The 27,092-nt window shown below is 45.1% G+C and overlaps 1 protein-coding gene across 6 annotated transcripts in view; it reads left to right on the forward strand.

Moving 5' to 3' along the window:
* Nucleotides 1-27,092, forward strand: part of plekhg4b (pleckstrin homology domain containing, family G (with RhoGef domain) member 4B) — a 320,410-nt gene that overhangs the window by 269,709 nt on the left and 23,609 nt on the right. For 5 of the 6 annotated variants that reach the window (XM_085989108.1, XM_085989111.1, XM_085989112.1 and 2 more), the window contains 11 exons: nt 444-530; nt 2,917-3,033; nt 4,979-5,077; nt 8,060-8,202; nt 10,075-10,213; nt 13,089-13,211; nt 15,707-15,898; nt 17,048-17,991; nt 20,657-20,906; nt 23,010-23,099; nt 24,468-24,692. In XM_085989108.1, coding sequence (XP_085845234.1) covers nt 444-530; nt 2,917-3,033; nt 4,979-5,077; nt 8,060-8,202; nt 10,075-10,213; nt 13,089-13,211; nt 15,707-15,898; nt 17,048-17,991; nt 20,657-20,906; nt 23,010-23,099; nt 24,468-24,692 — 2,409 coding nt within the window. The remainder of the gene's footprint in view (nt 1-443; nt 531-2,916; nt 3,034-4,978; nt 5,078-8,059; nt 8,203-10,074; nt 10,214-13,088; nt 13,212-15,706; nt 15,899-17,047; nt 17,992-20,656; nt 20,907-23,009; nt 23,100-24,467; nt 24,693-27,092) is intronic. The other variant, XM_085989113.1, reaches the window with a different exon arrangement.

Raw genomic sequence — 27,092 nt, forward strand, 5'->3', positions numbered from 1 at the left:
ATCAATCGTTGACGTTACCTAACGGGCCAGGAAGCTTTATGAATAATTGCAAGAGCTCCACAACACTATTGGATCAGAGGTAGAGGGGCTAAGACAAAAAGAAATTAAGAAAATCCTCGGAGGGATGAGGGCTGGTTTCCCCTCACCAGCTATCAGGTGGGTGCAGTATCTCTGTGGGTCACTGTGATTGTGAACAGAACGGATCACCCAGAATTCCTGCTTCCCTCTCACCGGAGTAGGCCTGCCCCCTGGCAGGGCCTTACATGGGAATGGTGGTGGGAACAGGAGAGCAGCTGCCAGACTGCCTAACGGTCTTCTGGCGTTTAGGTTGAATAAATGGGACAATGTGGTGGCTGGTGTGATATCAACTGCTTCTAGTACTGTACTTAGATGTGTATTCACTTCTAATTGTACAGCTGAACTTTTTTCCTAACTGTTCACAGGTTGCCATTCCAAATGCCATTAACTCAGTCCTGGTTCTAGTGGAAAGGGAGTCCATGTTCAAACCTGAAAGGGATTCACTTATTCAGGTAAGTCAGATTTTCAGTGAAGTGGGGGTGAGAAGTTGTGGTATGCAGTAATGATGCCACAATTAATATGGCAACACAGTTGGGGTATTTATGTGAAGCTTTGAGGTAGCAACAAATTTTCCTGAGTCATCCACGACTCCACTGCCCATATCCTATCCCGCACCAAGTCCCGCTCACCCATCACCCCTGTGCTCACTGACCTACATTGGCTCCCGGTCCAGCAATGCCTCAAATGAAAAATTCTCATCCTTGTGTTCCAAATCCCTCCATGGCCTCACCTATCTCTGTAACCTCCTCCAGCCCTACAACACTCCAAGGGCTATGCGCTCCTCCAATTCTGGCCTCTTTCGCATCCCCAATTTCCTTCGCCCCACCATTGGCTGTGCCTTCAGCTGTCAAATTTTGTTTGATAACGCCCCTGTGAAGCACCTTGGGATGTTTTACTACGTTAAAGGCGCTATATAAATGCAAGTAGTTGCTGTTCAGCAATGCTTCTTAGCCACTTGTGTACTTTTTACTAGTTTGAACCTGTGTCCTCTTGTCTTACTCCCACCGTTTAATTTAAAGTAGTATTTTCCACTAACCTTTTCCATACGATTTTCTACCTGATACACCAGTCAATGTAATTGTTAAATACTGTACTTTGAATTGATTGTGTTTTGGAAGTGGAAGAACAGAAGGGTCTCAGCTGGCAGTAATGGCCAGAACTTGAGCACATAAAGCTAGGTTGACCCTCAGTGCAGTGCTGAGGGAGTGCTGCATTATCTGAGGTGCCGTCTTTCGGATGAGACGTTAAACCGAGGCCCCGTCTGCTCTCTCAGGTGGATGTAAATGCTCCCAAGGCACTATTTTGAAGAAGAGCAGGGAGTTATCCCCGGTGTCCTGGCCAATATTTATCCCTCAATCAACATAACAAAAACAGATTATCTGGTCATTATCTCATTGCTGTTTGTGGGAGCTTGCTGTGTGCAAATTGGCTGCTGCGTTTCCCACATTACAACAGTGATCCCACTTCAAAAGTACTTCATTGGCTGTAAAGCACTTTGAGACGTCTGGTGGTCGTGAAAGGCGCTATATAAATGCAAGCCTTTCTTTCTTTGTAGAATACAGATGTTTTATAGTTTGCTGTGAATATTGACAGCCAATGAGTAGGAGGCAGGGCAGAGCAAACAGAGTCTTTGAACTCATGACCGAAATTACAGCAGTTTCCCGAGTACAGCAGGATTATGTCACCAGCAAAATGCAGTGAGTGGAGGCTAGTTCCATAATACAGGTAGACTACCCTTTATCCGGACTTCCGAAAACCGAAACCCTCTAAAAACCGAAGGTTTTTTCGTTCAGCGTAAGTCGTGCGTACGACTTACGCTGAACGAAAAAACCTTCGGTTTTTAGAGGGTTCCGGTTTCGGAAGTTCAGATAAAGGGTAAGTCGTGCGCACGACCCCCCGTGGACCCCCGCCGGCCCCGACCCCCGCCGACCCCGACCGACTTACACCGAGCGTCAGCGTAAGTCGTGCGCACGACCCCCCGCCGACCCCCCCGCGGACCCCGCCGACCCCGACAACTGCCGACCCCCCCCGCTGACCCCCCTGCGGACCCCGCTGGCCCCGACAACCGCCGGCCCCCCCGCGGACCCCGCCGGCCCCGACAACCGCCGACCCCCCCGCGGACCCCGCTGGCCCTGACAACCGCCGACCCCCCCGCGGACCCCGCCGGCCCCGACAACCGCCGACCCCCCCGCGGACCCCCGCCGGCCCCGACCCCGCCGACCCCCCCGCGGACCCCCGCCGACCCACCTTCCGAAATCCGAAATTCTCCGAAAACCGAAACTCGGCTGGTCCCGAGGTTTTCGGATAAAGGATAGTCTACCTGTACTACCCTCCACTCCAGTGGACTCGGGCACAGAGACTGTGAGCGCGCAGGACTGGCTCCCTACATTTACTTTTTGTGCAACAGACGGCCTAAGCCTAAAGCCTGATTCTTAGGCCCGCCTTTTGTGATTCTGTGTTGCCTTCGGTTGCTGCCGGTCCCGTTACAGGGGACAACTGTACGTGAACCAAAAGTGCCTCACCATCTATGGCGGTGAGCTATATAATGCCCGTTTCAATTCTCGCAAGCTTGAAGCTACAAATCTCAGACTCTGAAGAGCCCCGATCCTTACTCCTCTCAACCCAAAGTTCAAAGGTGCTGAAGATTTTCAACCCTTCCAACGAAGAATCTATTTCACTCAGGCAGTGAAATATTTACTAAATAAACTTTATCATGTCAGGGTCAAGCTTTGTCTGCTCTCACTAGATGGCATTAGTGTGTATTAGGAGGCAGATGAGCACACAGGGAGTCACTACTATGTTTAACTTTGCCCTCTTTTGTCTAATCCCTCAATCCAGTATGAAATGGTGACGTCGCTAAAGGTTCTACACAAGCACATTGATGGCAGTCAACTGACGCAGGAGTTTTCTGGAACCTTTCCTTACGATCACAACGACTGGATCCGCTTCCATATGGTTTGTATATTCTGCCTGAAGCAGTGAAATATTCCCACATAAGCACGCCCCTGTCACTGGTGCATTTGGGTAATACTTGCACACTCACGCCTGGGAGTGTTACCTCGACAAGTGTCCTGTAAAATTTAGCAGCCAACTCCAATAGATGGAAGTGTCCCTCGAGCTAAATTGTTAGAGATTTATTTCAATAGAGTCACTGGAGTGAAGGGTTGGTTACATGTGGATTAATGAATATTCACTTGGCACCCTCAACTACATTGAAAGCATTCGGAATCTGCTCATCCTGAATTTGTTAATTACATGTGAACCTAATTCTGTGCTCATAGTGATAACCAGAATATATCCATAAATCTTGAGACGGGAGCAGGTTTCCCCAAAGCTCAGTGCCAGGTGTGGCATACAGACCAGGTTCGCTCCCCGCTCTGTGGCCGTGGGGGTTCCCAGTCTTCATTCCTGTTGCGTGACCCTTACTGGAAAGTGATGGATGGCAGATGGGAACAGCATCAGATTCCCCTGCGATGCCCCTGTCAACCTGCTTAGTCAGGACTCGCACCCGAAGAATGGCCAATTGGACAAGATGTCAGCAGAGCCCATAGAAACCGTACGTGAGGAATACTCAGTGCTTTTTGGGGTGTAATACATTTGTATATCCGACAATAAAAGTCTGCATCTACATATTCGTAGCATTACATAGAATCTACAGCCCAGAAACAGGCCATTCAGCCCAACTGGTCTATGCTGGTGTTTATACTCCACACGAGCCTCCTCCCACATTAATGACCTCTTCCCACCCTGCCCCCATATCTTTCCTTCTCCATCATGTATGATATCAAGTCTCCCCTTAAATGCATCAATACTATTTGCTTTAACTGCTCCATGTGGCAGCGAGTTCCACATTCTCACCACTCTATGAAGGGAATTCCTCCTTACTTTTTTATTTGATCGGTTAGTGCCTATCTTACATTGATACCCCCTTGTTCTGGACTCACCCACAAGTGGAAACAGTTTCCCCAGATCTACCCTATCAAACCCCTTCATCATTTTAAGGGCCCCTATCAGGTTTCCTCTTAGTCGTCTCTATTCCAGAGACAAGAGCCCCAACCTGATCAATCTTTTTATCCTGATAGTTGCATCCTCTCAATTCTAGTAGCATTCTTGTAAATATTTTCTGCATTCAAGTAAAAAAATACTCAAGTATTATTTCCCCATTTAATATATTTATCATACATTAAAAGACGACCTTATTTTCTCAAAGTCCAAGTTACAACATTAAACAACAACTTGCATTTATATAGCGCCTTTAACATAGTATAACATCCCGAGGCACTTCACAGGCATGTAATCAAATTTTTTGACACCGAGCCACATAAGGAGATATTAGGACAGGCGACCAAAAGCTTGGTCAAAGAGGTAGGTTTAAAGGAGTATCTTAAAGGTGGAGAGGTTTAGGGAGGCAATTCCAGAGCTTAGGGCCTAGGCAGCTGAAGAGATGGCCGCCAATGGTGGAGTGATTAAAATCAGGGACACGCAAGAGGCCAGAATTGGAGGCACGCAGAGATATCGGATGTTTGAAGGGATAGGGGAGGTTACAGAAATGGGGAGGGACGAGGCCGTAGAGGGATTTGAAAACAAGGATGTAAATTTTTTAATTGAGGTGTTGCCGGAACGCAGCCAATGTAGGGCAGTGAGCACTGGGGTGATAGGTGAATGGGACTTGGTGGGGGTTTTGGATAAGCTCAAGTTTATGGAGGGTGGAAAGTGGAAGGCCAGCCAGGATAACATTGGAATGTTACACCTTCACATTTAAAATTATAAATGAGCAGGATCCCTGTAAATATAGCACAGATAAATATAGTACTTTTGAAGGTAATGTTAGCTGACTGTAAAGGAACAGACATCAATGGAGAGATAAAGCTGAATTATAGCCTCATGTTTGTTGTTTCAGAAGTTGGAGCCGTTCATGATGAACTGTCGAGGAGCTCTCGTCTACCTGAAGAATTCTATCAACAGTCTGAACGTCAGCAGAATGCCTAGCACTGAACAGGTACACTCAGCACAGTGCCTCTGCCTTCCTTGAAGCAGATATTCCCCAGCTTCACTCAGGGCAGAGAATAATTGGATCAGGACACAGAGGCATAATTCAGCTCCCACTTTGAAGTCAATCATTCTGTGCTCTTTTCAACATTTACTTTTTTCAGTTCCTACGTCCACATTTATAAATGAAATTGCCTATATAAACTTGTCATGTTGTAATTACGCTTTCACACCAGTGTTGGCGCTACAGCACCTTCACTTGTACCTTGCAGCCGAACGGTACAATCACAGCGTGACGAGTTTACATTGGCATTTTCCATTATAAATGTGGACAGCGGAATTTATAATAGAAAAAATTGATATAAATTGGATGCAAATCTAAGATGTTCAATGTAATTCTAGAGCATTGCACACAGTGAGTCTAAGGGGTCTCTTATCTGTCTCTGCTGCCTTCATGATTCTGTTTCTCTCTCCAACTCTCTTTTCCTGCTTCTGTATCTCTTTTTACTTCCTCTGGTTCTGTCTCTATTGTACTCTTTTCTTCTGCTTCTCTCTCCTTAACTTTTTCTGTTTCTTTCCCTGTACTTTTATTCATTTATTTCCTTTGAGTGTGGACAGTATTTTAGGGATTGGAGCCACCAATGGCTACATTTGGAGTGCAGGTTTCAGGGAAAATGTGGCCCTTGGTAGCTCTGCTCACCTTCCCTCACCTCTGAGTGACAGTGGAACAAGTTGGGGCGGGGGGGGGGTGCTGCGGTGGTCAGGATATAGGGTTGAGTGGGTCATTCAAATGGGAAGAGCTAGAGGAAGTGAGGATGTGGTAGGAAGGGGATGGGTAGTGTGAAGTGAAGGGATAGGGAATATAGGAACAGGAGTAGCCACTGTGGACCACCTTTTCTAATGGTCAACAAAACAGTGGAGGTAATTAGCTTGCCTCAAAATTCTTTCTCCACCTTCTCTCTCTCTCTCGCCTAATAGCCTTCAATCCATGATATTTCAGGTCAGGTGAGCTTAATGGAGATTGGCTGTAGGGAATCATACATGTGAACCAGTGTCCAATCACTCAATGGTGCTTCAATAAGCTGCATGTCTAGTCATTGTGCTGTTGGAGGTAGTATGTATCATCGGTTTTGGCCCATGCTTCCAATTGCAGCATAAGTGACTGTCCATCAGAGTCCAAGCAATGAAAAGGGCAGTGAAGTGGTTTTGTTCCTTCTGCCCTGCAAGGTACTCTCCCGGCCATTGGGCTAAGCTGTCAGCCTCCTTGAAATAGTCATTGTTCGCATTTTGAAAACAAGTACATGGGCAAATTGTTTTTAATGTGAATCATAGAATGATTCAGCCCAGTAGGAGGCCATTCTGCCCATCGTGCCTCTGCCAGCCCTTTGAAAGAGCTATCCAATTAGTGCCATTTCCCTGCTTTTCCCATAGCCCTGCAAGCTATTCCTATTCAAGTTTATATCCAATTTCCTTTTGAAAGTTATGATTGAACCTGCTTCTACCACCCTATCAGGATCAGACTGCTGTGGGAACTTTGCAGTACAAATGATACAACAACAACAACTTTTATTTATATAACGCCTTTAAAGTAGTAAAACGTCCCAAGGCATTGCACAGGAGTATTGTAAGACAAAAAATTTGACACCGAGCTACATAAGGTTAAATTAGGACAGGCGACCAAAAGCTTGGTCAGAGAGGTAGGTTTTAAGGAGCGTCTTAAAGGAGGAAAGAGAGGTTTGGCAGGGGATTTCAGAGCTTAATGCCTAGGCAACAGAAGGCACGGCCACCAATGGTTGAGCAATTATAATCAGGGATGCTCAAGAGGACAGAATTAGAGGAGCACAGATATCTCGGAGTTGTGGGGTTGAAGGAGATTATAGAGATAGGAAGGGGCGAGGCCATGGAGGGACTTGAAAACAAGGATGAGAATTTTGAAATCGAGGTGCTGCTTAACCAGCAGCCAATATAGGTCAGCGAGCACAAGGGACATGGGTGAACGGGACTTGGTGCGAGTTAGGACACGGGCAGCTGAGCTTTGGATGACCTCAAGTTTACGTAGGGTGGAATGTGGGAGGCCAGCCAGGAGTGCGTTGGAATAGTCAAGTCTAGAGGTAACAAAGGCATGTATGAGGGTTTCAGCAGCGAATGAGCTGAGGCAAGGCTGGAGACGGGCAATGTTACGGAGGCGGAAGTAGGTGGTCTTTGCTATGCTGAGGCTATGTGGTTGGAAGCACATTTCAGGGTTAAATATGACACCAAGGTTGCGAACAGTGTGGTTCAGCCTCAGACAGATGTTAGGGAGAGGGATGGAGTCAGTGGCTAGGGAACGAAGTTTGTGGTGGGGACCGAAAACAATGGCTTCGGTCTTCCCAGTATTTAATTGGAGAACATTTTTGATCATCCAGAACTGTATGTCGGACAAGCAGTCTGACAATTTAGAGACCGTGGAGGGCTTGAGAGAAGTGGTGGTGAGGTAGAGCTGGGTGTTGTCAGCGTACATGTGGAAACTGACGCTGCCTTTTCAGATGATGTCGCCAAGGGGCAGCATGTAGATGAGAAATAGGAGGGGGCCAAGGATAGATCCTTGGGGGACACCAGAGGTAACGATGCAGGAGCGGGAAGAGAAGCTGTTGCAGGTGATTCTCTGGCTACGATTAGATAGATAAGAATGGAACCAGGTGAGTGCCGTCCCACCCAGCTGGACGACGGTGGACAGGCGTTGGAGAAGGATGGAGTGGTCAACCGTGTGAAAGGCTGCAGACAAGTCAAAAAGGACGAGGAGAGATAGTTTACCTTTGTCACAGTCACAAAGGATGTCATTTGTGACTTTGATGAGAGCCGTTTTGGTACTGTGGCAAGATACCGCAGAATACCTTAGGAAAGGGACCCTGCGGCATATAAATGCTGAAAGCAGTGGAGTGAGGCTGATTTATACAGAGTGTGGGTATTTTACGTCGGAACTCAAATTAAATTTGGCACTTTCATTCTGTAGGAAGTCATTGAGCTCATTGACCAGCATACAAGGATAATGAAGTGCGTGCTGGAAGATTCACGGCTGGTGGGATTGCGTCTGGAAGGTGGGACTGTCCTTGCTAGGATTAGGAAAGATGAATTCTCTGACACTGATGACTACAGGTAAGGTGTTAAATGACTTCAGGTTAATTTGAAAGAATTCTTCAAAATACTGTGAAGTCTTTCTTGGACCAAAGATAACTTTTTCTCGCGTGAGGAAAAAATTCCCAGCGTTTATTAAACTTTTGTTATGCAATATGTACCGATGCCATAATTCTGTCACTCGCTGGAACATGAATTTAGTTGAATGCATTCAGCTGTTAAAGGCACAGAGGTAGTGGGTTATGTGTATGTGCGATGTGTACGTATGTGATATAGGTGTCAGCTGTGGCTCTGTCGGTTGCATTCTCCCCTCTGAGGCAAATGGTTGTGGGTTAACTTGAGGGACTTGAGCACAAAATCTAGGCTGAGACTCCGTTGCCGTACTGAGGGAGTGCTACACTGTCAAAGCTGCTGTCTTTTGAATGAGACATTAAACCGAGGCCCCGTCTGCCCCCTCAGGTGGACGTAAAAGATTCCATGGTAATATTTTGAAGAAAAGCAGGGGAGTTTTCCCAGGTGCCCTGGCCAATATTTATCCCTCATCCTCAAGATCACTAAAAGAAGCAATTTTTCTGCTCATTATCACATCTTGCTGTGCAAAAATTAGCTGCCGCGTTTCCTACATTAAAACAGCGATTACACTTCAAAATTACTTCATTGGCTGTAAAGCACTTTGGGACATCCTGAAGTGGTGAAAGACGCTGTAGAAACGCAAGATTTTTTCTTTATATGTAGCCACAGTGCTTTTAAAACATTAATACATTTGTTTCCTTAAAAAGGTTTTTCTCCTCATCTTTCCGATATCCCCTTCCTTACTTCCTGCTGCCCAGAAGGCAGCGACTTGGCTGGAATGGAGCTCAAGTGTCTCATCACCTTGCCCAAGTGACCATCCTTTTATGTATGAATGCAACTATTGGGATCAGTGGACGAACCCTGGCAACACAAATGCACGTTCAGAAACACTAAGGATAAAAAGATAATGAAGAACCTGCAAGATAAAAATAGAAAATGCTCAGAATATACTGGGCGTAAAATTCACCATTGGCGGGGATGTACAACAGGTGGTAACGGATTGGCCGCCTGTTATACACCCTGCCCGATTTTCCATTAGATTGACTTCCGGCTGATCTGCTACCATCTGTTTTGCGCCCTCGCCAATGTTGAATTTTCCACTCACCTTATTTTGACAAAGCATCTTTACTCAAAGCATTAACCCATTTTCCATGTTCAGACGCTGACAGACTACTGCGTGTTTGCATCATTTTCTGTTTTCACATCGCTAGTTAATGATTAGGGACAAGTACCCTGGCGTATTTACACACACCTGGCCAAACCTCCCTCCCCATCCCCAAGCTCAGGAATGCAACCATCCCAGATGCCATAACTAACTTGGTTTGTGTAGCTCAGTGGCATACCGTGCAGTCTATTTAGCTTGTGACCCATAGATAGAGCCTCTTCAACCACTTGTATTGGATTTTGAATATTGCTTGTCTTGACGTAGTCCCAGAAGAAAGTTTATAGTTTTTGTTTTCATTCTCCACCTCCCACCCCCCATTTTATTTGTTAGTACTTTCCTGAGAGGCAAACCTCTAAACTGTCCAATCAGAAGCATACCCCACAAAATTTGGAGACAAATGATCAAAGCCAGGAATGTTTGTTTTTGATAGTCTATACCACCTTGGGTACATTTGAACTCAAGTTTACGTATCTCTGTGCAGCAGAGCAACCTGCCTTTCACACCAGTAGCTCTGTGAATTGCAATGACTCAGTGGTCACAATCATATGGTTCATTTGTAGTCAACAGGCCAGAAAAGATCAGCATTTAAAATCCTTTTTAATGAAAATGTTTTTCTCACTGGTGAGTATTCAAATTCATTTTCCAAATGTTTGCAGGGATGCGATGGATACCATCACGATGCTCTACAATCAGGTGGATGAAGAGGTCCATAAGTTGGTCATACTGTCCAACAAGTGCTTGCAGCAGCTGGAAATCCTTCTGGAGCTGAGAAAGTTCGAGGAAGGAAGTAGCAAGGTGAACAAAGACTTTGACATCTTGTTGCTGTGAGTCAGTGGAAATCAAAGGAGGCAGATCCGATATGTCTGTCTGTTGTAACCGGCTTTCGAATCACTTCAAAGGGAAATGCGTCACATAATCTCGGAATTTTATTATATGAGATTTCTTCTCCTGATTTAACCCCTCTCAGTCAAATTTGCAGCTGAAAGGGACCAGTTGATTTAAAAATTGATAGCACTTCCTTGACCCTGACAGGGAATAGGAACAAGAGTAGGCCGTTCAGCCCCTCGAGCCTGTTCCACTATTTTATTAGATTATGGCTGATCTGTATCTCAACTCCATTTACCTGCCGTTGCTCCCTATCCTTTGATACACAAAAATCTATGGATCTCAATCTTGAAAATTTCAATTGACCCAGCATCCACAGCCTTTTGGGGGAGAGAGTTGCAGATTTCCACTGCCTTTTGTGCGAAGAAGTGCTTCCTGATTTCACTCCTAACTGACCTAGCTCAAATTGTAAGGTTACGCCCCATTGTTCTTGATTCTCGCCAGAGGAAATAGTTTCTCTGCATCTACTCTATCGAATCCCTTTATCATTTTAAACACTTCAATTAGATCACCCCTCAGCCTTCTATACTCAAGGGAATACAAGCCTAGCCTATGCAACCTGTCTTCATAATTTAACCCTTTTAGCCCCGGTATCATTCTGGCGAATCTGGGCTGCACCCCCTCCAAGGCCAATATATCCTCCCTGAGGTTCAGTGCCCAAAACTGAACCCAGTGCTCCAGATAGGGTCTGACCAAAGCTCTGTACAACTGAAGCATCGCTTCCTCCCCTTTGTATTCCAGCCTCCTTGTCACTGCCGTCCGCTCTTTTAAGACCCTCCTTAAATCCACCCCTTTGATCAAGCTTTTGGCCACCTCTCCTAATTTATCCTTCTTTAGCTTGGCATCCATTTTTTCTGATTGCACTTCTGTGAAGCGCATTGGGACGTTTTTCTAGGTTATAGGCGCTATATAAATGCAAGTTGTTGTCATTGATGATGACTGAAAGGTTCATCCTGTGGGGTCCTCCTTGTGGAACTATATTCCAGCAGAAATCGGAGCCTCCAGGAAAGGAAGAGGAGAGAGAGAAGTGTAAAAACTTGGCAATACAAAAGTGCTGTGATTGGAGTCATTTAATATATGGAGAAGGGAGAAAATAGAAATAAATGCTCACTTTTCCCTTGTCATTTTCATATGTTGTATTTAGAATTCCCCTCCTGAATAACATAAAAGAACAGGAGGTTGTTTTGAGCTGATAAGGTGAGTTAATCAGTAGTCGCATGGAAATGGAAATCCCCTTATTTTGACCTGATTACTAACACTTGGACTGGCGCATTGTGTGCGCATCTGGATCCGATATATATGTACATATATATATATATATGGGTATATATGTGTATGTATATGTATACATGTGTCTACGTGTGTGTATATGTATGTACATATGTATGTGTGTATATATATTCAGGTCAATTGGGGTTAGAGGGCAGAGGATAATTGGACCAGGGCGTATAGACATAATTCAGTCCCTGTTTGAAAATGTTTCTATCATACATTCCAATGTCCACATTCATAATGGAAATTTGTTATCTATGTAAACTTGTCACGCTATAATTACACGCTCTCACCAGTGAGGGTGCTGCAATGTCTCCATCGGTGAGAGGATGTAAATAGAGCTTGAAGAATTTACAGAGGTAGTTTCAGTGTAAATGTGGATATAGGAATTTATTATAGAAATTCGACCCAAAGTGCACATAGATGTTTAATATATTAATGGAGAACTTTATACACATATGCATTTATATGTACTGGCAATTGCTCAGCCTGTGCTCTAGATGACACTGTACTTGGGGGTGGGGGGGTCAATATCTAATTTAGCAGCTCGGCTAGCAGTTCACCTTACTGCTAGTGGTGAACCCACTTCAGTACCAGTACATATAGGAACAGGAGGCACTTGGTAGTCCCTATTTTAAATGGGCCGTGTAGGTGACACAGGCCTACGCTACATGTCATCATTCAATCTTCAAGCACTTCCCTTTTGGTTGATTGCCACTAATAAAGTATGGTTGACTCCTCTAACTTGAAACCATTTCCAGCTTACACCTGTAACTGCTGGATCAGATCTGTAATGCTACGAATCTCCTACGGAGCCTAAGGGTCGGGAAAGGCTTCAAGCGAAGCAGCAGACACCGCAAGTTCACATCCAGTGGCCACCTGAGCACGTTTGCGAGCTCAACATGGGCGAGCAGTCGGAGAGGCAATCCTGGACCGACCTGATTTTTGCCAGGCCCAAGAACAGATCCACTGTGGGACCTCTGACAGGCTCGCCCTGCGCACTGGGTGACCAAAGATTAGATAAGTGGGTGAGTCGTCCAGTCAGGAATCAGGGCACTTGGTATTCAGGTCACTAGTGACCCTTCGGTTTTGGCCCATACTACCCAGTCTGTTGCTGAAACCGCCCTACAAACCACAAGTGTGCAGACTGTTTAAATATTCTCTCTTTACTATGATACAGTAAGAATTAGCTTGATCTCATGGCAGTTTCTGTACTGTGAACTCGTATTCAGTAAGAACAGAATTATGACAGAAAATAGTTTGAATTACGAGCGATCGTTCTAGTTTCCTGCTCTGTAACCTAACCCATCTCAGTCATAAAAGGACTGCTTCAATTTAATGGACGCTATATTGTAAATAATTTTACGTTCCGCCTGCTATGTTAAGCGCTCACTTTACGATTATATTCCTGGGTGGTCATCGTATTGCATGAGTTTGTGGACAGGTTGAGATGTCTAGAGCAGGTAATTATTGTGTTTGCTAATGTAGATTGCTGTCCTTTTATTTCCTTCAGATAAGACACTGGACTGAGTGCGAGGGAGAAAAGCATCTTGTACCGGTGGACTGTTTGCCGCAGTCCCTGGAATCACTACGACAAATGCAGCAAGAGTATAATGCCTTCTACAGCCTGGCTGTGGTAAGTGTTGTCACATATTACTGGTGCTGGGGAGTCATGAGAGACATTATAATAAGCATGCAGTGCACATTCGCTTCAGATGAAATAAAGCTCAGGTCTCTTGTCCCCAATGGAAAAATAGCCCGTAAAGACAACAGTGCCTTTTTTGTTCGTTGTTAAGTCTTCAAGCTATCTGATACTGGGAGGAATGATTACCCAGGACTTGCTTTACTTTTGGGAAACCATTTGTAGAACAGCAAAGGGATTATGAAGGCATAACAGATAAACCTGATCTGATTACTTGCAGTGAAGTAACAAAGAACAAGGGAGTAGAATAGCTCCCAGCACCGGAAAAAAAAGCTGCATGTCTGGAATTTATTGGGACAAAAATACCACTTCATCCTTTATCAATAGCTGCTTTAAACTGTTTTGTTTGATTGAAATGCTAAACAATAAAACATTTCCCTAGTCGACATTTTCCCCTTGCACATTTACATTTTTTAAAACTGTTTAGAATATTTAAACATACTTCATTACATGTTCAAGTGAGATATGACATATATAATAGGGATGAAGGTGTGTAGTGCATTGGAAGAGTCCATTTTGTTCCATCCAGCTAACCTCAGAGATCATAGATATTGTTGCATCTCCCATCTTACTAAAGCTTTGTGCTCGTAAACTGCAAAGTTATAACTGGTCCAACTGTAGTAGATTTGAGGAATTTGTGCCCTTGACTTTTACCAGCCTATGGCTAACCTCTCTGGATTTAGGTAAGTGAAGTATGTTCCTAGAGGATAGTTACTGGGCAAAAACCAAAGCTCAACCTGTGTGGACTTCTCAGCAGCTTGGTTTGGAAACTCTAAGCATGGTGATGGGTTTCCACACATAAAAAGGTGGCCCCAGATTCCATCCCTGCCCATCAGCCCTGTGCTCGCTGACCTACATTGGCTCCCGGTTTGGCTACACCTCAGTTTTAAAATTCTCATCCTTGTTTTCAAATCCTTCCATGGCCTCGCTCCTATCTCTGTAACCTCCTCCAGCCCTACAACCAATGCTCCCTGTAAGGTGCGTGGCCATACAGAAATCTGTGAAGGTACCGCATAAGCTGCTCACAAGCTGCCCCGTCAAAAGGTACCGCGCATTTAATTAAACAGGCCACGCACCCATGATAATATTTAGAGGGAGCATTGCCTTCAACCCTCTGAGATCTCTGTGCTCCTCCAATTCTGGCCTCTTGCACCTCCCCGATTTTCTTCACTCCACCATTGGTGGCCGTGCCTTCAGCTGCCTAGGCCCTAAGCTCTGGAATTCCTTCTTTAAGCCTCTCTGTCTCTCTACCTCGCTCTCCCCCTTTAAGATGCTCCTTAAAACCTATCTCTTTGACCAAGCTTTAGGTCACCTGTCCTAATATCTCCATATGTGGCTCGGTGTCAAATTTTGTTTGATAATTGTTCCTGTGAAGCACCTTGGGACATTTTACTATGTTAAAGGCGCTATACAAATGCAAGTTGTTGTATCATCTCAAATGGGGGGGGTGGGGGGGCTACAACCTTCAGCATGTCCAGACCACTGCAGGAGAAAGAGAGATGGGTCACAAATAGTCCCAGCTGTATCGGGAGTACTACTGCTTCAAAAGGTCACACTTATGAAAAAAGTCCTCAACTACACAAACAACAAGACAAAATGGCGAGATATGTACAGGCTGATAGTGGCAGCAAAATCAAGAGGGAAATGTATAATTTTTGGTGAAAGAACAGAGATATGGGGGAAAAATGGGGTCACGCCCCCATTGGGGCGCTAACTTCGCCGGCCCGAAAAAGTTAGCACCCCTGCGCCCGAAATTGAATGGTAACGCCCCAAGCAGGAGATGGGGGGCCACTGGAAGTGTTCCCCCTCCCTCTTGGGGCACTCCCAATGAATAACGTGGCGCTACGTGCAGCAGCACCACGCGCGTCAACACGTAGCGCCGCGGTACTGCAGGCCTCCCTCCCCTGATTAAAGGGGAGGGGCCCAGCACGGGGCCCTGCTGGACCACCGGGGAGCGGGGTGCTGGCAAAAGAGCCCGGCACTCCAGAGGAGTGCTGGGCTGACCGATCGCGGCCGGCAACCCGCAGGAGGAGGTGAGAGGAGGCAGATGCTGGCAGGCGGCCAAAAAAAAATGGCCGCCCGGCACCTGCCCTTTAATTTGCGCTGTCCCGACCGCAAACACGGCACCCTGACCCTGTTGGACATAGCGTCCAGCGGTAGGTTAGGGGGCGTGAGCGAAGTTTGCGGCTGGGGCGCGAGTGGGGCGCTGCGCACGGCGATGATGTCATCGCCGGAAGCGCGGCGCTACCGGCTACTGCCGCCGCTAACCTCCCACTAAATTTCCCTTGGGGCGCTAACGGGAGGCACACAGCAACCGAATTTTTCCCCCATAGTATGGTGCCTTTTGAACTTTGAGTCAGGCAAGATGGGTCTCAATCTGGTCAACAGTGTTAGTTCCCTATGGGTGAGTTTAACTTTGATTTTTACAGCAACACTACAGAAGAGGGATACAGCTGATCAAAGATGCTGGTCATCTAAACAGTCAATCACACAATGAGCTGCTGAATTTGGAAGAAAAAGTCAAGGGATTCAAGCAATTTCTGAGTGACTTCATCAGCAGACTGGAAAAGCGGAGGACGGATTTGGATAACATAGTTAACTTGCATGAATTCTATGAGACGGTGAGTGACTCGCTGTGTTGCTTTATATTTTATTGTTGTTTTGCTCTATATTTCACTACGAAATAGTTGCGTTTATGTAAGATCTTCGATAGATGAACTTGGCACTTCAGAGGAAGAATTATTTTCTCATTATATCATCTCACAATATTCTAATTAACCGTAAGGTTGGATTTTATGTCGATTAAATATAAGGGTTAATTTCCACTCCTGGATTTGAGCACTGACGGCAACGTGGACCCCAGAGTTGACCCTATAGTGTGACCCCTACTTACGACCCATATTCCCACCCAGCTGGGAGCCGCACCTTGAAAAATAAAGCCCCATGTGTATACAGAAGCGTCAGTTACAGGCCACTCAAATTTGTGATTTTTAAGCACTTTATGTAACTTTTCCTGCTGTCAAAATGCCTATCCGCCTTGAACATGCCCCATGCTGACTACCAGTCCCATTTGCTCTCTTGAAGTCCTATTGCCTGCAGACTGCTACATGTATCTAGGATGTTCTATCCATTTTCTATCACAAATTTGCTGCGTGGTGAGATAATTGCTGTATTTGAAGGGTTGCTATTTATTTCTACATGATCTTATTCACCGTTTTGCTGGGATTGGAATTGTTTTGTGATATTGTAGGAACGGCTAGATTCCTAACTAAAGGACTGAGATCGAGTCAGTCTATTAAACAAACGATGTTTAATACTAATAAACAGAGTTTAACACTAAAACAATGGAAAGCTGGATAACAGGTCTGTACTGGTTGCTAGCTCCACGAGGACTGACTAGAGCCCCTCCCTGGTCGGACGTCATGACGTCATCACGTTTTCCCGCCGCTGGAGGATCACGTGATCAACGTGATGATGTCATCGCGTTGGGTCTCAGTCTTAAAGGGATCGCGCTATGTACATGCGATAATATGAATAGAGATACAGATTCATTCTGTAGCTAACAATTAGTTAAAGATAATTATGTACATAAGATCAGAGTCCCCTTGGTGGCTCTGCCACAATATTAAAAAAAAACTACATGATCTTGTAAAAGAAATAATGTGGATTCTGATTGATCCATATCCCAAAACAGCAATCGACGACTGTCACTAAAATCGAAAAAAAAGTTATACTTCTTTTTATTCTGGTATTTTCTGCTTTCTTGTTAGGCTGACCAGTGGGTTTTGCACTGCAACGAGTACCTAAGGCGACTGAAAGTGGACGAGCAGAGCACCTTGGAGCACACGACGGCCGTGGTTCAAAGTTTGGAAAGATACCACCAGGAGGCCACCAAATTCAACGCGGAAAACTTTCAGAAGATGAATGAGATGGTTCTCGGCCTTGGCAGTGCTAGAGAATTGAAGCAGTGGAACATTCAGTGGGTGAAGTGCCAACAAACCAGACACCTTTTGGAGGAGGTGCTGTCCGCAGCTGTCAGAATCCACGAGGGCCATAGCAACGATTTGGCTACTAAAGCACACTCTGAGGATGAAGGCCCCCGGACAAGTGGCGAGTTCGACACAGAAGGATCGGATGAACTCGGAGATTCTCCCTCTCAAAAGACAACGGACAGTATGGAGAATGGTGTTTGGCCTGAGGATGCGGTGCATTGTCAAGAACGCAGTCAGAGTTTCGTGGCATCAGAATGCTCCATCGCATTAGGTTACGAAGAGTCCTGCCAAAATGCCAACGTGTCGCATAAATTCGGCACAACCTCTCTGTCCTCGGCTCCGGCATGCGGCAGGTTACAAGGGGGTGGTCTCTTCTTCGAAGACTCCGACAGCTGCGCCGCGAGCTCGTCCGCTGCATCCTGTCACTCGGAGCCCACCCGCTCACCGGGATCCCGGCACAAGAAGCAGCCCTTGAAAAAGATCATGAGGAAGACTCAGAGCTTTGAGTTGTGGCAGCGAGAGAGCAGCCACGGTGAGGCCGGCAGGCACGGCAACACCGGAGTTTACATCAAAGGGCTGGAGGTGGTCAGCAGTGTGGTGGCAGACAAGAACCGGATTTCTAGATCAGAGCTGAAAAGCCCAGTGTTGATCAGGACTCACAGCTTACCAACATCTTCCAGGCCATACTATCCACACACAGAAGAAGCTAAGAAAACAGGGAGGTAATAATTTCCATAGTCATCGTAAAATTGCATCTTAAAAATACTTTGTAATTAAATCAGCTATGATTCCAGCTTTAACTCTGAGAAGACTCAGGAGTATTAACATAGGACCAGGAGTAGGTCGTTCCACTATTCAGTTAGATCATGGCTGATCTGTACCTCAACTCCATTTAACCATCTTTGCTCCATATCCCTTGATACCCTTGCCCAACAAAAATCTATCTACCTCAGTCTTGAAAATTCTATTGACTCCCAGCATTCACAGCCTTTTGCGGGGAGAGAGTACCAGATTTCCAGATTAGGGAGTGACGAATTGTGTTGCAATGTCTCAGCCAATAACTTGATGAAACTATTTCATGACTGTCACCAATCTGAATGATCCTAATGTGCATTCGGAACCATCGACCCTGCTTGGCCATCATTCCAAATGGAACAGTTATAAGGGTAGACTTTACAAATTCATCTTCTTGGTGCAGTACTTCAGATGCTGAGGTTCGAAATCTACCACATGGTTGCTAAAGCAATCTTATTTCAGACTGGTAACATTAACTTTTTTAACAATTTGTTGGCAATCTCACTTCACAGTCTCTCGTTTGGGGGAGTTTAAAATTGTGGCCTACGTATTTTTACACTCAGACAGAATGGAGGGTTTCAGCTTTGTGTTAGAGGTCCAGCATTTTCAAAAGAACATTCTTCTTAAATGTGAAAAATTGATATATTTGCCAGAATTATATATAGAACAATAGTAACAGAGATCCGTGTTATCTCAGGTATAGAAACATAGAAACATAGAAGATAGGAGCAGGAGTAGGCCATTCGGCCCCTCGAGCCTGTTCCGCCATTTAATGTGATCATGGCTGATCATCCAAATTCAGTACCTGGTCCCCGCTTTCTCCCCATACCCCTTGATCCCTTTAGCCTTAAGAAATATATCCAACTCCTTCTTGAATATATTTAATGAATTGACCTCTACTGCCTTCTGTGGTAGAGAATTCCACAGGTTCACCACTCTCTGGGTGAAGAAATTCCTCCTCATTTCTGTCCTAAATGGCATACCCCTTATCCTTAGACTGTGATCCCTGGTTCTGGACTCCCTGACCATCAGGAACATCCTTCCTGCATCTAGTCTGTCCAGTCCTGTCAGAATTTTATAAGTTTCAATGAGATCCCCTCTCATTCTTCTAAACTCCAGCGAGTACAAGCCCAATCGACCCAATCTCTTCTCATACATCATTCCTGCCATCCCAGGTATCAGCCTGGTGAATCTTCGCTGAACTCCTTCCATGGCAAGAACATCTTTCCTCAGATAAGGCAACCAAAACTGCACACAATACTCAAGATGTGGTCTCACCAAGGCCCTGTACAACTGCAGCAAGACATCCTTGTTCCTGTACTCGAACCCTCTCGCTACGAAGGCCAACATACCATTTGCCTTCTTAACCGCCTGCTGCACCTGCATGCTTACCTTCAGCGACTGGTGCACAAGGACACCCAGGTCTCTTTGCACTTCCCCTTCTCCCAATCTATTGCCATTCAGATAATAATCTGCCTTCCTGTTTTTGCCACCAACGGTATGATTTTTTTGTGTCGATTGCCCAGTTAAGCGGCCTTGGAGGAGGTCAAAACTTGATTGGTTAGCAAGGTGACAAGTTATTCCATATGGGGATAAAAGCATAGTCCGTTTCCTTAACCAGCGAATAGCTCACTGCCATCATTTATTTGGTAGAATGAGTTAAATTTACAAGGATGATACCAGAACTGAGAGGTTAAAGATTGAGCAGGTTGGGGCTTTTTCCTCTAGAAAAGAGAAGGCTGAGGGGTGACCTAATCAAGGTCTTTAAAATTAAGAAGGGGTTTGATAGGGCAGACATAGAGAAGATGTTTCTACTTGTGGGGACGAGCAAAACTAGGGGTCATAAATATAAGATAGTCACTAATAAAACCAATAGGGAATTTGGGAACAATTCTTTACCCAGAGAGTGGTTAGAATGCAGGAAGTGCTACCACAGGGAGTAGTTGAGGCGAATAGCATAGATGCATTTAAAGGGAAGCTAGATAAACATATGAGGGAGAAAGGAATAGAAGGATATGCTGATAGGGTGAGATGAAGAGGGGTGGGAGGAGGCTCATGTGGAGCATAAACACTGCCATAGACCAGTTAGGTTGAATGGCCTGTTTCTGTGCTGTACATTCTATGTAATTCCACGTAATTTATGGTATATGGGAAAGAACTGAGACAGTGCATGATAATGGGACCACAGCCTACTGGGGGAGTAACTCCATGGGGTCTGTAACTCCACTCTACTTTCAGAGGCCAAACAGCATAGATCTACCAACTCATAGGAGAAAATGCTGAGACAAGACCAAGATCATTTGTCCTGCTATTATTTTGCTAAAAAATGTTCAAACTGAGTGTTGTGAATCTTATGATCCATGAAGAAAGACTCATGAAATAACACTGGACGGCCAGCTGGTGGCGCTGTCCAAGGAGTATAAATACTCGGGCGTGGGCCCAGCTTGCCCAGGACATTTTGTAAACAGGAACTAGTGAAAGATAACTAGACCGCCATGTTTTGAAACAAGTTGATTAAAGCCTTGCTTTATACTCGAACCAAGTGCGTAGTGAGTTTTATTACGTCACTGAGTGTTCTTTATTTCCTCGCAGTAAGCTGCAACACATAATGGATGAAATGATCAGCACGGAGAGGGAGTACGGCAAATCCCTTGGATATATCATAGACCACTACTTTCCAGAGATGGAGAGAATGGACCTGCCCCAGGATCTGCGTGGAAAGCGCAATATCATATTTGGGAATCTGGAAAAGCTCTACAATTTTCATTGTCAGTACTTTTTGAAGGAACTCGAACACTGTACAAACAGTCCACTTCGAGTCTGCCACTGCTTCCTCAGACATGTAAGTCTTCCTGTCATTCCTACCATACAATGAATGTATTTATTTACGATTAAATGGAAATATGAAACACACAAAGAAAAACAATTGGCAAGTGCTACTGAGTACAATGTCAAACGCATTGAGCAAATCTTAAAGGAACTTTAATCTCTTTGAGATATGTCCCAACAAAGCCCTGGGATTGGCATATTCACCTGTCTTCGACCTCTTGTACTAATTTGAGCATCACAAAGTCCAACACAGTAAAAGCAGAGTGTCTCGATCTATTCTACAGGAATTGAAACATGAGGCCCGAATTTAACTCAGCCCACCCGTCGGAAACGATGCGGACGAGGGTGTTAAAATGACGGCCGGGCAGAAGCTGCCGCGCTCCCGAAGCATTCCTCTCCCGCGCCCCACCATTTTAACTGCCGGGATTCCGGCAGCCTGGAGGCCACCCTCCAGAGGTAGATGGGGACCTAGTTAAAATGTGAATTTCGCAGTCCAATGATGTCGTTGGTGCCGCAACATGATTTTAACTTCAAGCTGCGGGGGGCCCGCACAGCACCAATGCTAGAAGTGAAACTTGGCATGAGGCACCATTGTGGTCAAAAGAAGCCAAGGTATGTGAAATTCATTGATTTTTGGCAGGATTCCTTGGGAGCCAGGAGGAGCAGATGTGGTCTTTTTTGATGTGATTTTTATAAACTGTAAACTAAGTAGTGTGAAGGTGGCAATCTGTGGGGCTTTGAAGCATCAATATAATCACCTACAGTTGTAAAGCCTGGGGGAGGAGCAGCTTGTAGTAATCACACTGCTCCAAGTAAAAAGATAATGCAAACTTCGAATCGTGAGATTCGAGTCTCTGGACTATCACTAACGTATCCAAGGATCCTAACGTTTGTTTAAGGTGGTCAGTAGGGATGCCCAATTGTTGCTCAAGCCAAAATCACGTTTGTCATATTTTAGGCACCCTTGCATCACGGGACGCCACCCCATGAAATTGGACGTTTTTGCCCCCGTTTCACACCCGAAAAACAGACGCAACCAGACCCATCACGTTACTTGTCCTCTATCCCTTGAGTGCGACGCACACTGTTTCATTCAGCAGCGCTCAATCCCACAGAACTCAGCCTGCTGCCCGCATCGTGTTTTCTGGCTTCCCAACAGCAGAGTCAGCAGCTGACACAGGGCAGTCCCTTTGGGAGATCTCACACGCCAACAGCCAACCCAGTAGAGGGAAGAAGCATCGTAGAAAAGCAGCAAGATGTGAACATGGCACGTACTTCCACATACACGCCAAGGCTGCTGTGTGTTTATAGTGCTGTCACACTCCTGGGTGATGGATTGAACAAGCATACTGCACTTCCCGAGGGCTCAGAATGCATCCAGCTCAGCTTCCAGACAGTTGAGCATATGGTGCGGTCTATTCAAACTCCTGCTGGGGCAGGCGGGAGAACGGTGCCAACCTAGCTTGCCTGCCTTTCCACACCCCCCCATTCCCAGGGTAGGAGGCAGGAGAAGCATCTAGCCTACAGTCTTCCATGTCTTCCTGATGCCACAGCTGAGCTAAGGATCTTGCTGTTTGTTGCGTTCAGGTGCTAACTAGATTTAGATTCTTTTGCTGTCTTTGCGACTCCTAATTGCCGGGAAGGCTTCCAATCAATCCTAGTGCCCTCATACTCTACTGTTGAGGTTAAAGATAAAATGTACCATTTGGATTGTTAAAAATCGCAAAAGTACACTGTGTATTTGAAGTCAGCCCACTGAATTCAGCACCTCCACGAGAGTCAAAAGCCATAAACTTGAAATGAATATGTCTGTGATCATTAATTCTGTCTCCAGTTAAAATTGAGAAGATTAAAGAGCTACTGTTAAAACCAAAGAACTCGCTTCCTCACTTAACGATATAACTACAGGGAGTTTGTGGCACCTGAAAGCAGCATTTAATAGTTTAGGAACTTTATTGAGACTAGCAAATTCCATTCCAGATGAGTTTAATGAGCAGGTTCCAAGTCTGAGAATGTGGTTTAACTATTGGTTTATATAATATATATTTGGAGCCATGCAGCGGTATCTGTTTATGCTAATGTTTACAATTTTAATTTGTCTACTTTGCTCATTTAGGAAGAGCAGTTTGGGATGTATGCACTGTACAGCAAGAACAAACCCCAGTCTGACACTCTGCTCGCTAGTCACGGAAACACTTTCTTTAAAGTAGGTGGTGCACACGTTTTGAAAAGAACCAAATACATTTTTAATCAGTGCAGGAGTATATTGACAAAAGGCATTTGCAGGTCCTGAAGCGTTGGAATTTTGGAACGGAATGTGAGGCCAGTTTCAGATATTGAGAATAAGGTGTCAGCCTTGGCGCAGTGGTAGCACTCTCGCTGCTGAGTCAGAAGGTTGTGGGTTCAAGCCCCACTCCAGAGACTTGCGCACATATTCCAGACTGACACTCCAGTGCAGTATTGTGGGCGATCTGCACTGTTGGAGCTGCCATCTTTCGGATGAGACATTAAACTGTCTGCCCTCTTCGGGGGTCGTAAAAGATCCTATAGCACTATTTCAAGGAAGAGCAGGGGAGTTATCCCTGTTGTCCCGCCAATATTTAACTCTCAGTTTGTGGGACCTTGCTCTGCACAAATTGGCTGCCGTGTTTCCTACATCAGTGACTATACTACAAAAGTACTACATTGGCTGTAAACCATTTTGCGATGTCGTGAGAAGCGCTATATAAATGCAAGTTCTTCTTTATATGTGGACGTATTTGGAATTTAAAAATCCTATCTTGTAGCTCATTAGCACACTTCACATTTCAAGATTTTAGGGTAGGATTTAACTCTCAGACGAGGTCAGTCGCTTGATCCATCTGGTGGGATGTCTGGTCTGTTTTGAGGGGCGGGCGTCCTTAACATCCTGCCAGCGACCCACGCGCCCCGTTCGGGCATCCCCCTGCAGCTTAACCACTCAGAGACGGTGGCTATATCGGGTGGCCCAGAGGCCTTCCCAGCTGACAGGGAGGTCCATGGCTGTGGATGCTGGGGTGAATTGAAATTTTCAAAACTGAGATAGATAGATTTTTGTTGGGTAAGGGTATCGTGGGATATGTGGATTGTGGGAGAATCCAAAACTAGGGGTCAGCAATATAAGATGGTCACTAATAAACTCAAGAGAAACTTCTTTACCCAGAGAATGGCTAGAATGTGAAACTTTGCTACCACAAGGAGTAGTTGAGGTGAATGGTATAGATGCATTTAAGGGGAAGCCAGATAAGTACTTGAGGGAGAAAGGAATAGCAGGATATGCTGCTAGGGTTAGATGAAGAGGGGTGGGAAGAGGGTCGTGTGGAGCATAAACACCGGCACAGACCAGTTGGACTGAATAGCCTGTTTCTGTGCTGCAAATTCTATGTAATTCTATGCTATGGATCGAAGGCAGGTAAATAGAGTTGAGGGACAATTCAGACATGATCGAATTGAATGGCAGGACAGGGTTGAGGGGCTGAATGGCCCGCTCCCGTTCCCGTGTTCTTACTGACTGCACCTGTCTTCATGCTGACCCGCTACATGTAATTTTCTGCAGAATAAGCAGCTGGCGCTCGGTGATAAGATGGACCTGGCCTCCTACCTGCTGAAACCCATCCAGCGGATGAGCAAGTATGCATTGCTGCTGAAGGACATGATCAAAGAGTGCAGCAAAGCACAGGAGCAGGAGCTCACTGATCTCCAAGCGGCTGAGGAAATGGTTAAGTTTCAGCTTCGTCATGGAAACGACTTGCTAGCGATGGATGCCATTCGAGGATGTGATGTAAGGGAACGCTATGGCAGTCGTAAACAAAATATTTCAAAATAAGATTTTGGCATTTCACTGACAATTTAAGAATCTGGGTGGTACTTTTGCAGGAAAGCATCCCCTGTTCTTCCTTTTTCCATGCTCTGCACCATCGCTGGTAGAGAGTGCAGTTGGGTATCTTGCTCTTGGGCTTTTGCCTATGCCATTCTATCAGCTGGCATCAGGTAGCTGAGGGCAGCCGGTTGCCCCAGCACATATATTCCCCCTTCCATTCCATTCCATTTATCCCTCAAACAACCTCACCAAAACAGATTATCTGCTCATGCATCTCATCGTTGAGTGTGTGGGACCTTGCTGTGCACAAATTAGCTGCTGTGTTTCCCTACTTTCCAACAGCGACCAGACTTCAAAGAGTACCAAGAAGCGTGAAGTTGTGAAAGGTGCTATAAAATTGCAAGTTCATCCTCTCTCTTGTTATTGCTGTTGCTATGATCATAACAACATGAATGTGGCTCTAAAACCCAAGGAGAAGGTACTAAGTGCAGTGCCCTGTGATTTACACTGATTGCTGGACTGGACTCTATTCATCTACCAGGTAGAATTCAATTACCAGCCTAACACATGCCCTGGATGTTTGCAGCAGAAAAGAACAGGAATTTACATTAGCCATTTTACACAGGGCTAAGCAAAACCTTGCAGGTCAAGGCAATTCTAATACCCTGATTATATTGCTCTCTGGAACGAGCAGCAGCTTTCAAATAACTGAAATCCAATTCCTGGTTTACGGTATAGAGCTGCTCTGATCCGCCAGAAAATAGGAAGATTTCCCCCCCTCCCCCTTTGTACAATATTCGTGATACAGTTCCTGAACTGAATTGCCATCTGAGGGAAATGTTACAATGAGATGGCCGACCACATTAATTTAAGGTCCTTACCTGTGGATGCCAAAATGTTCAAAGCCGCCCTCCCTAAATTTGCTGTTCATTGAAGAAAGGAGCTTGTGGTTAAGAACTATCTAGATTCTGGTACCAAAAAAACAGTGCAACCAAAGTATATGGTGGGGAGGATAAAGCTTTTAATTGAAGTACAGTCTGATGCAGGTAATTTTGTATAGCTCTTATACTTCACTATGAAGTATGATTCAATTGTAAATCTGTTGGCTGTTTATGTTAGAAAGCGCTGTGTAAATGTTGATGTAGTGTGCACATGGCAGGCTCATGCCAAAGGTTAGAGCATGTGGAGTCAGAGGACAAATAGCTGAATGGATAGCAAATTGCTAAAAATAGAAAGCAGAGAATAGGGGCAAAGGGCAGTTAATCAGCTTTGAGGAAGGTAGAAAGTGGTGTTCCACAAGAATCAGTGCTGGGACCACTGTTATTCATAATTTACATTAATGATTTGGCCTTAGGGATAAGTAACTCTATCAAAATTTGCAGATGATACCAAACTGGGGGATATAGCTAACACTGAGGAAGAATGCAATATAATACAAGAAGACATTAGCAAACTTGCAGACTGGGCAGTTAAGTGACAAATAAACTTCAACATAGATAAATGTGAGGTGATGCACTTTGGTAGGAAAAATAGAAACATCATCCACACCTTAGAAAACAAGAAACTGAATGGGGTACAAAATCAAAGGGATCTAGGGATAGAGGTGAACAAATCATTAAAAGCAACAACACAGGTCAACAAAGCAATTAAAAATGCTAACAAAGCACAGGGAATTATTTCTAGGGGTATAGAATTCAAAAGTAGTGCAGTTATGTTAAACTTGCATTGGACCCTGGTCAGGCTGGTTTGAGTACTGCGCACAGTTCTGGTTTCCATACTATAAAAAGGACATAGAAGCACTGGAGAAAGTGCAAAAAAGATTTACAAGGACGGTATCAGAACTGAGAAATTACAGATGTCGGGAACGATTGAACAGGTTGAGGTTTTTTTCTTTCGAAAAAGGAAGTGGACCTCTGTAGGACAATTGAAGGTAAATACCCAGAGAGCGGTTAGGTAGGAATGTAGGAACAGGAGTCGGCCATTTAGTCGCTCAAGCCTGTTCTGCCATTCAATGAGATTGTGACTGATCTGTGACCAAACTCCATATATCCGCCTTTGCCTCATATCCCTTGATACCTTTGGTTAACACAAGTCTATCAATCTCAGATTTAAAATTAACAATTGATCTGGCATCAACTGCTGTTTGCGGAAGAGAATTCCAAACTGCTACCACCTTTTGTGTGTAGAAGTGTTTCCTAACTTCACTCCTAAAAGGCCTGGCTCTAACTTTTAGGTTATGCCCTCTGTCCTAGTGGAAATAGTTTCTTTTTATCTACCCTATCTGTTCCCCTTAATATCTTGAAAATTTCGATCAAATCACTTCTTGACCTTTTAAATTCCAGGGAATTACAACCCCTAGTT

This window comes from Somniosus microcephalus, chromosome 5, assembly GCF_052327205.1.
Source record: "Somniosus microcephalus isolate GS21.2 chromosome 5, FLI_Smic_1.0, whole genome shotgun sequence".
Taxonomy (NCBI): Eukaryota; Metazoa; Chordata; class Chondrichthyes; order Squaliformes; family Somniosidae; genus Somniosus; species Somniosus microcephalus.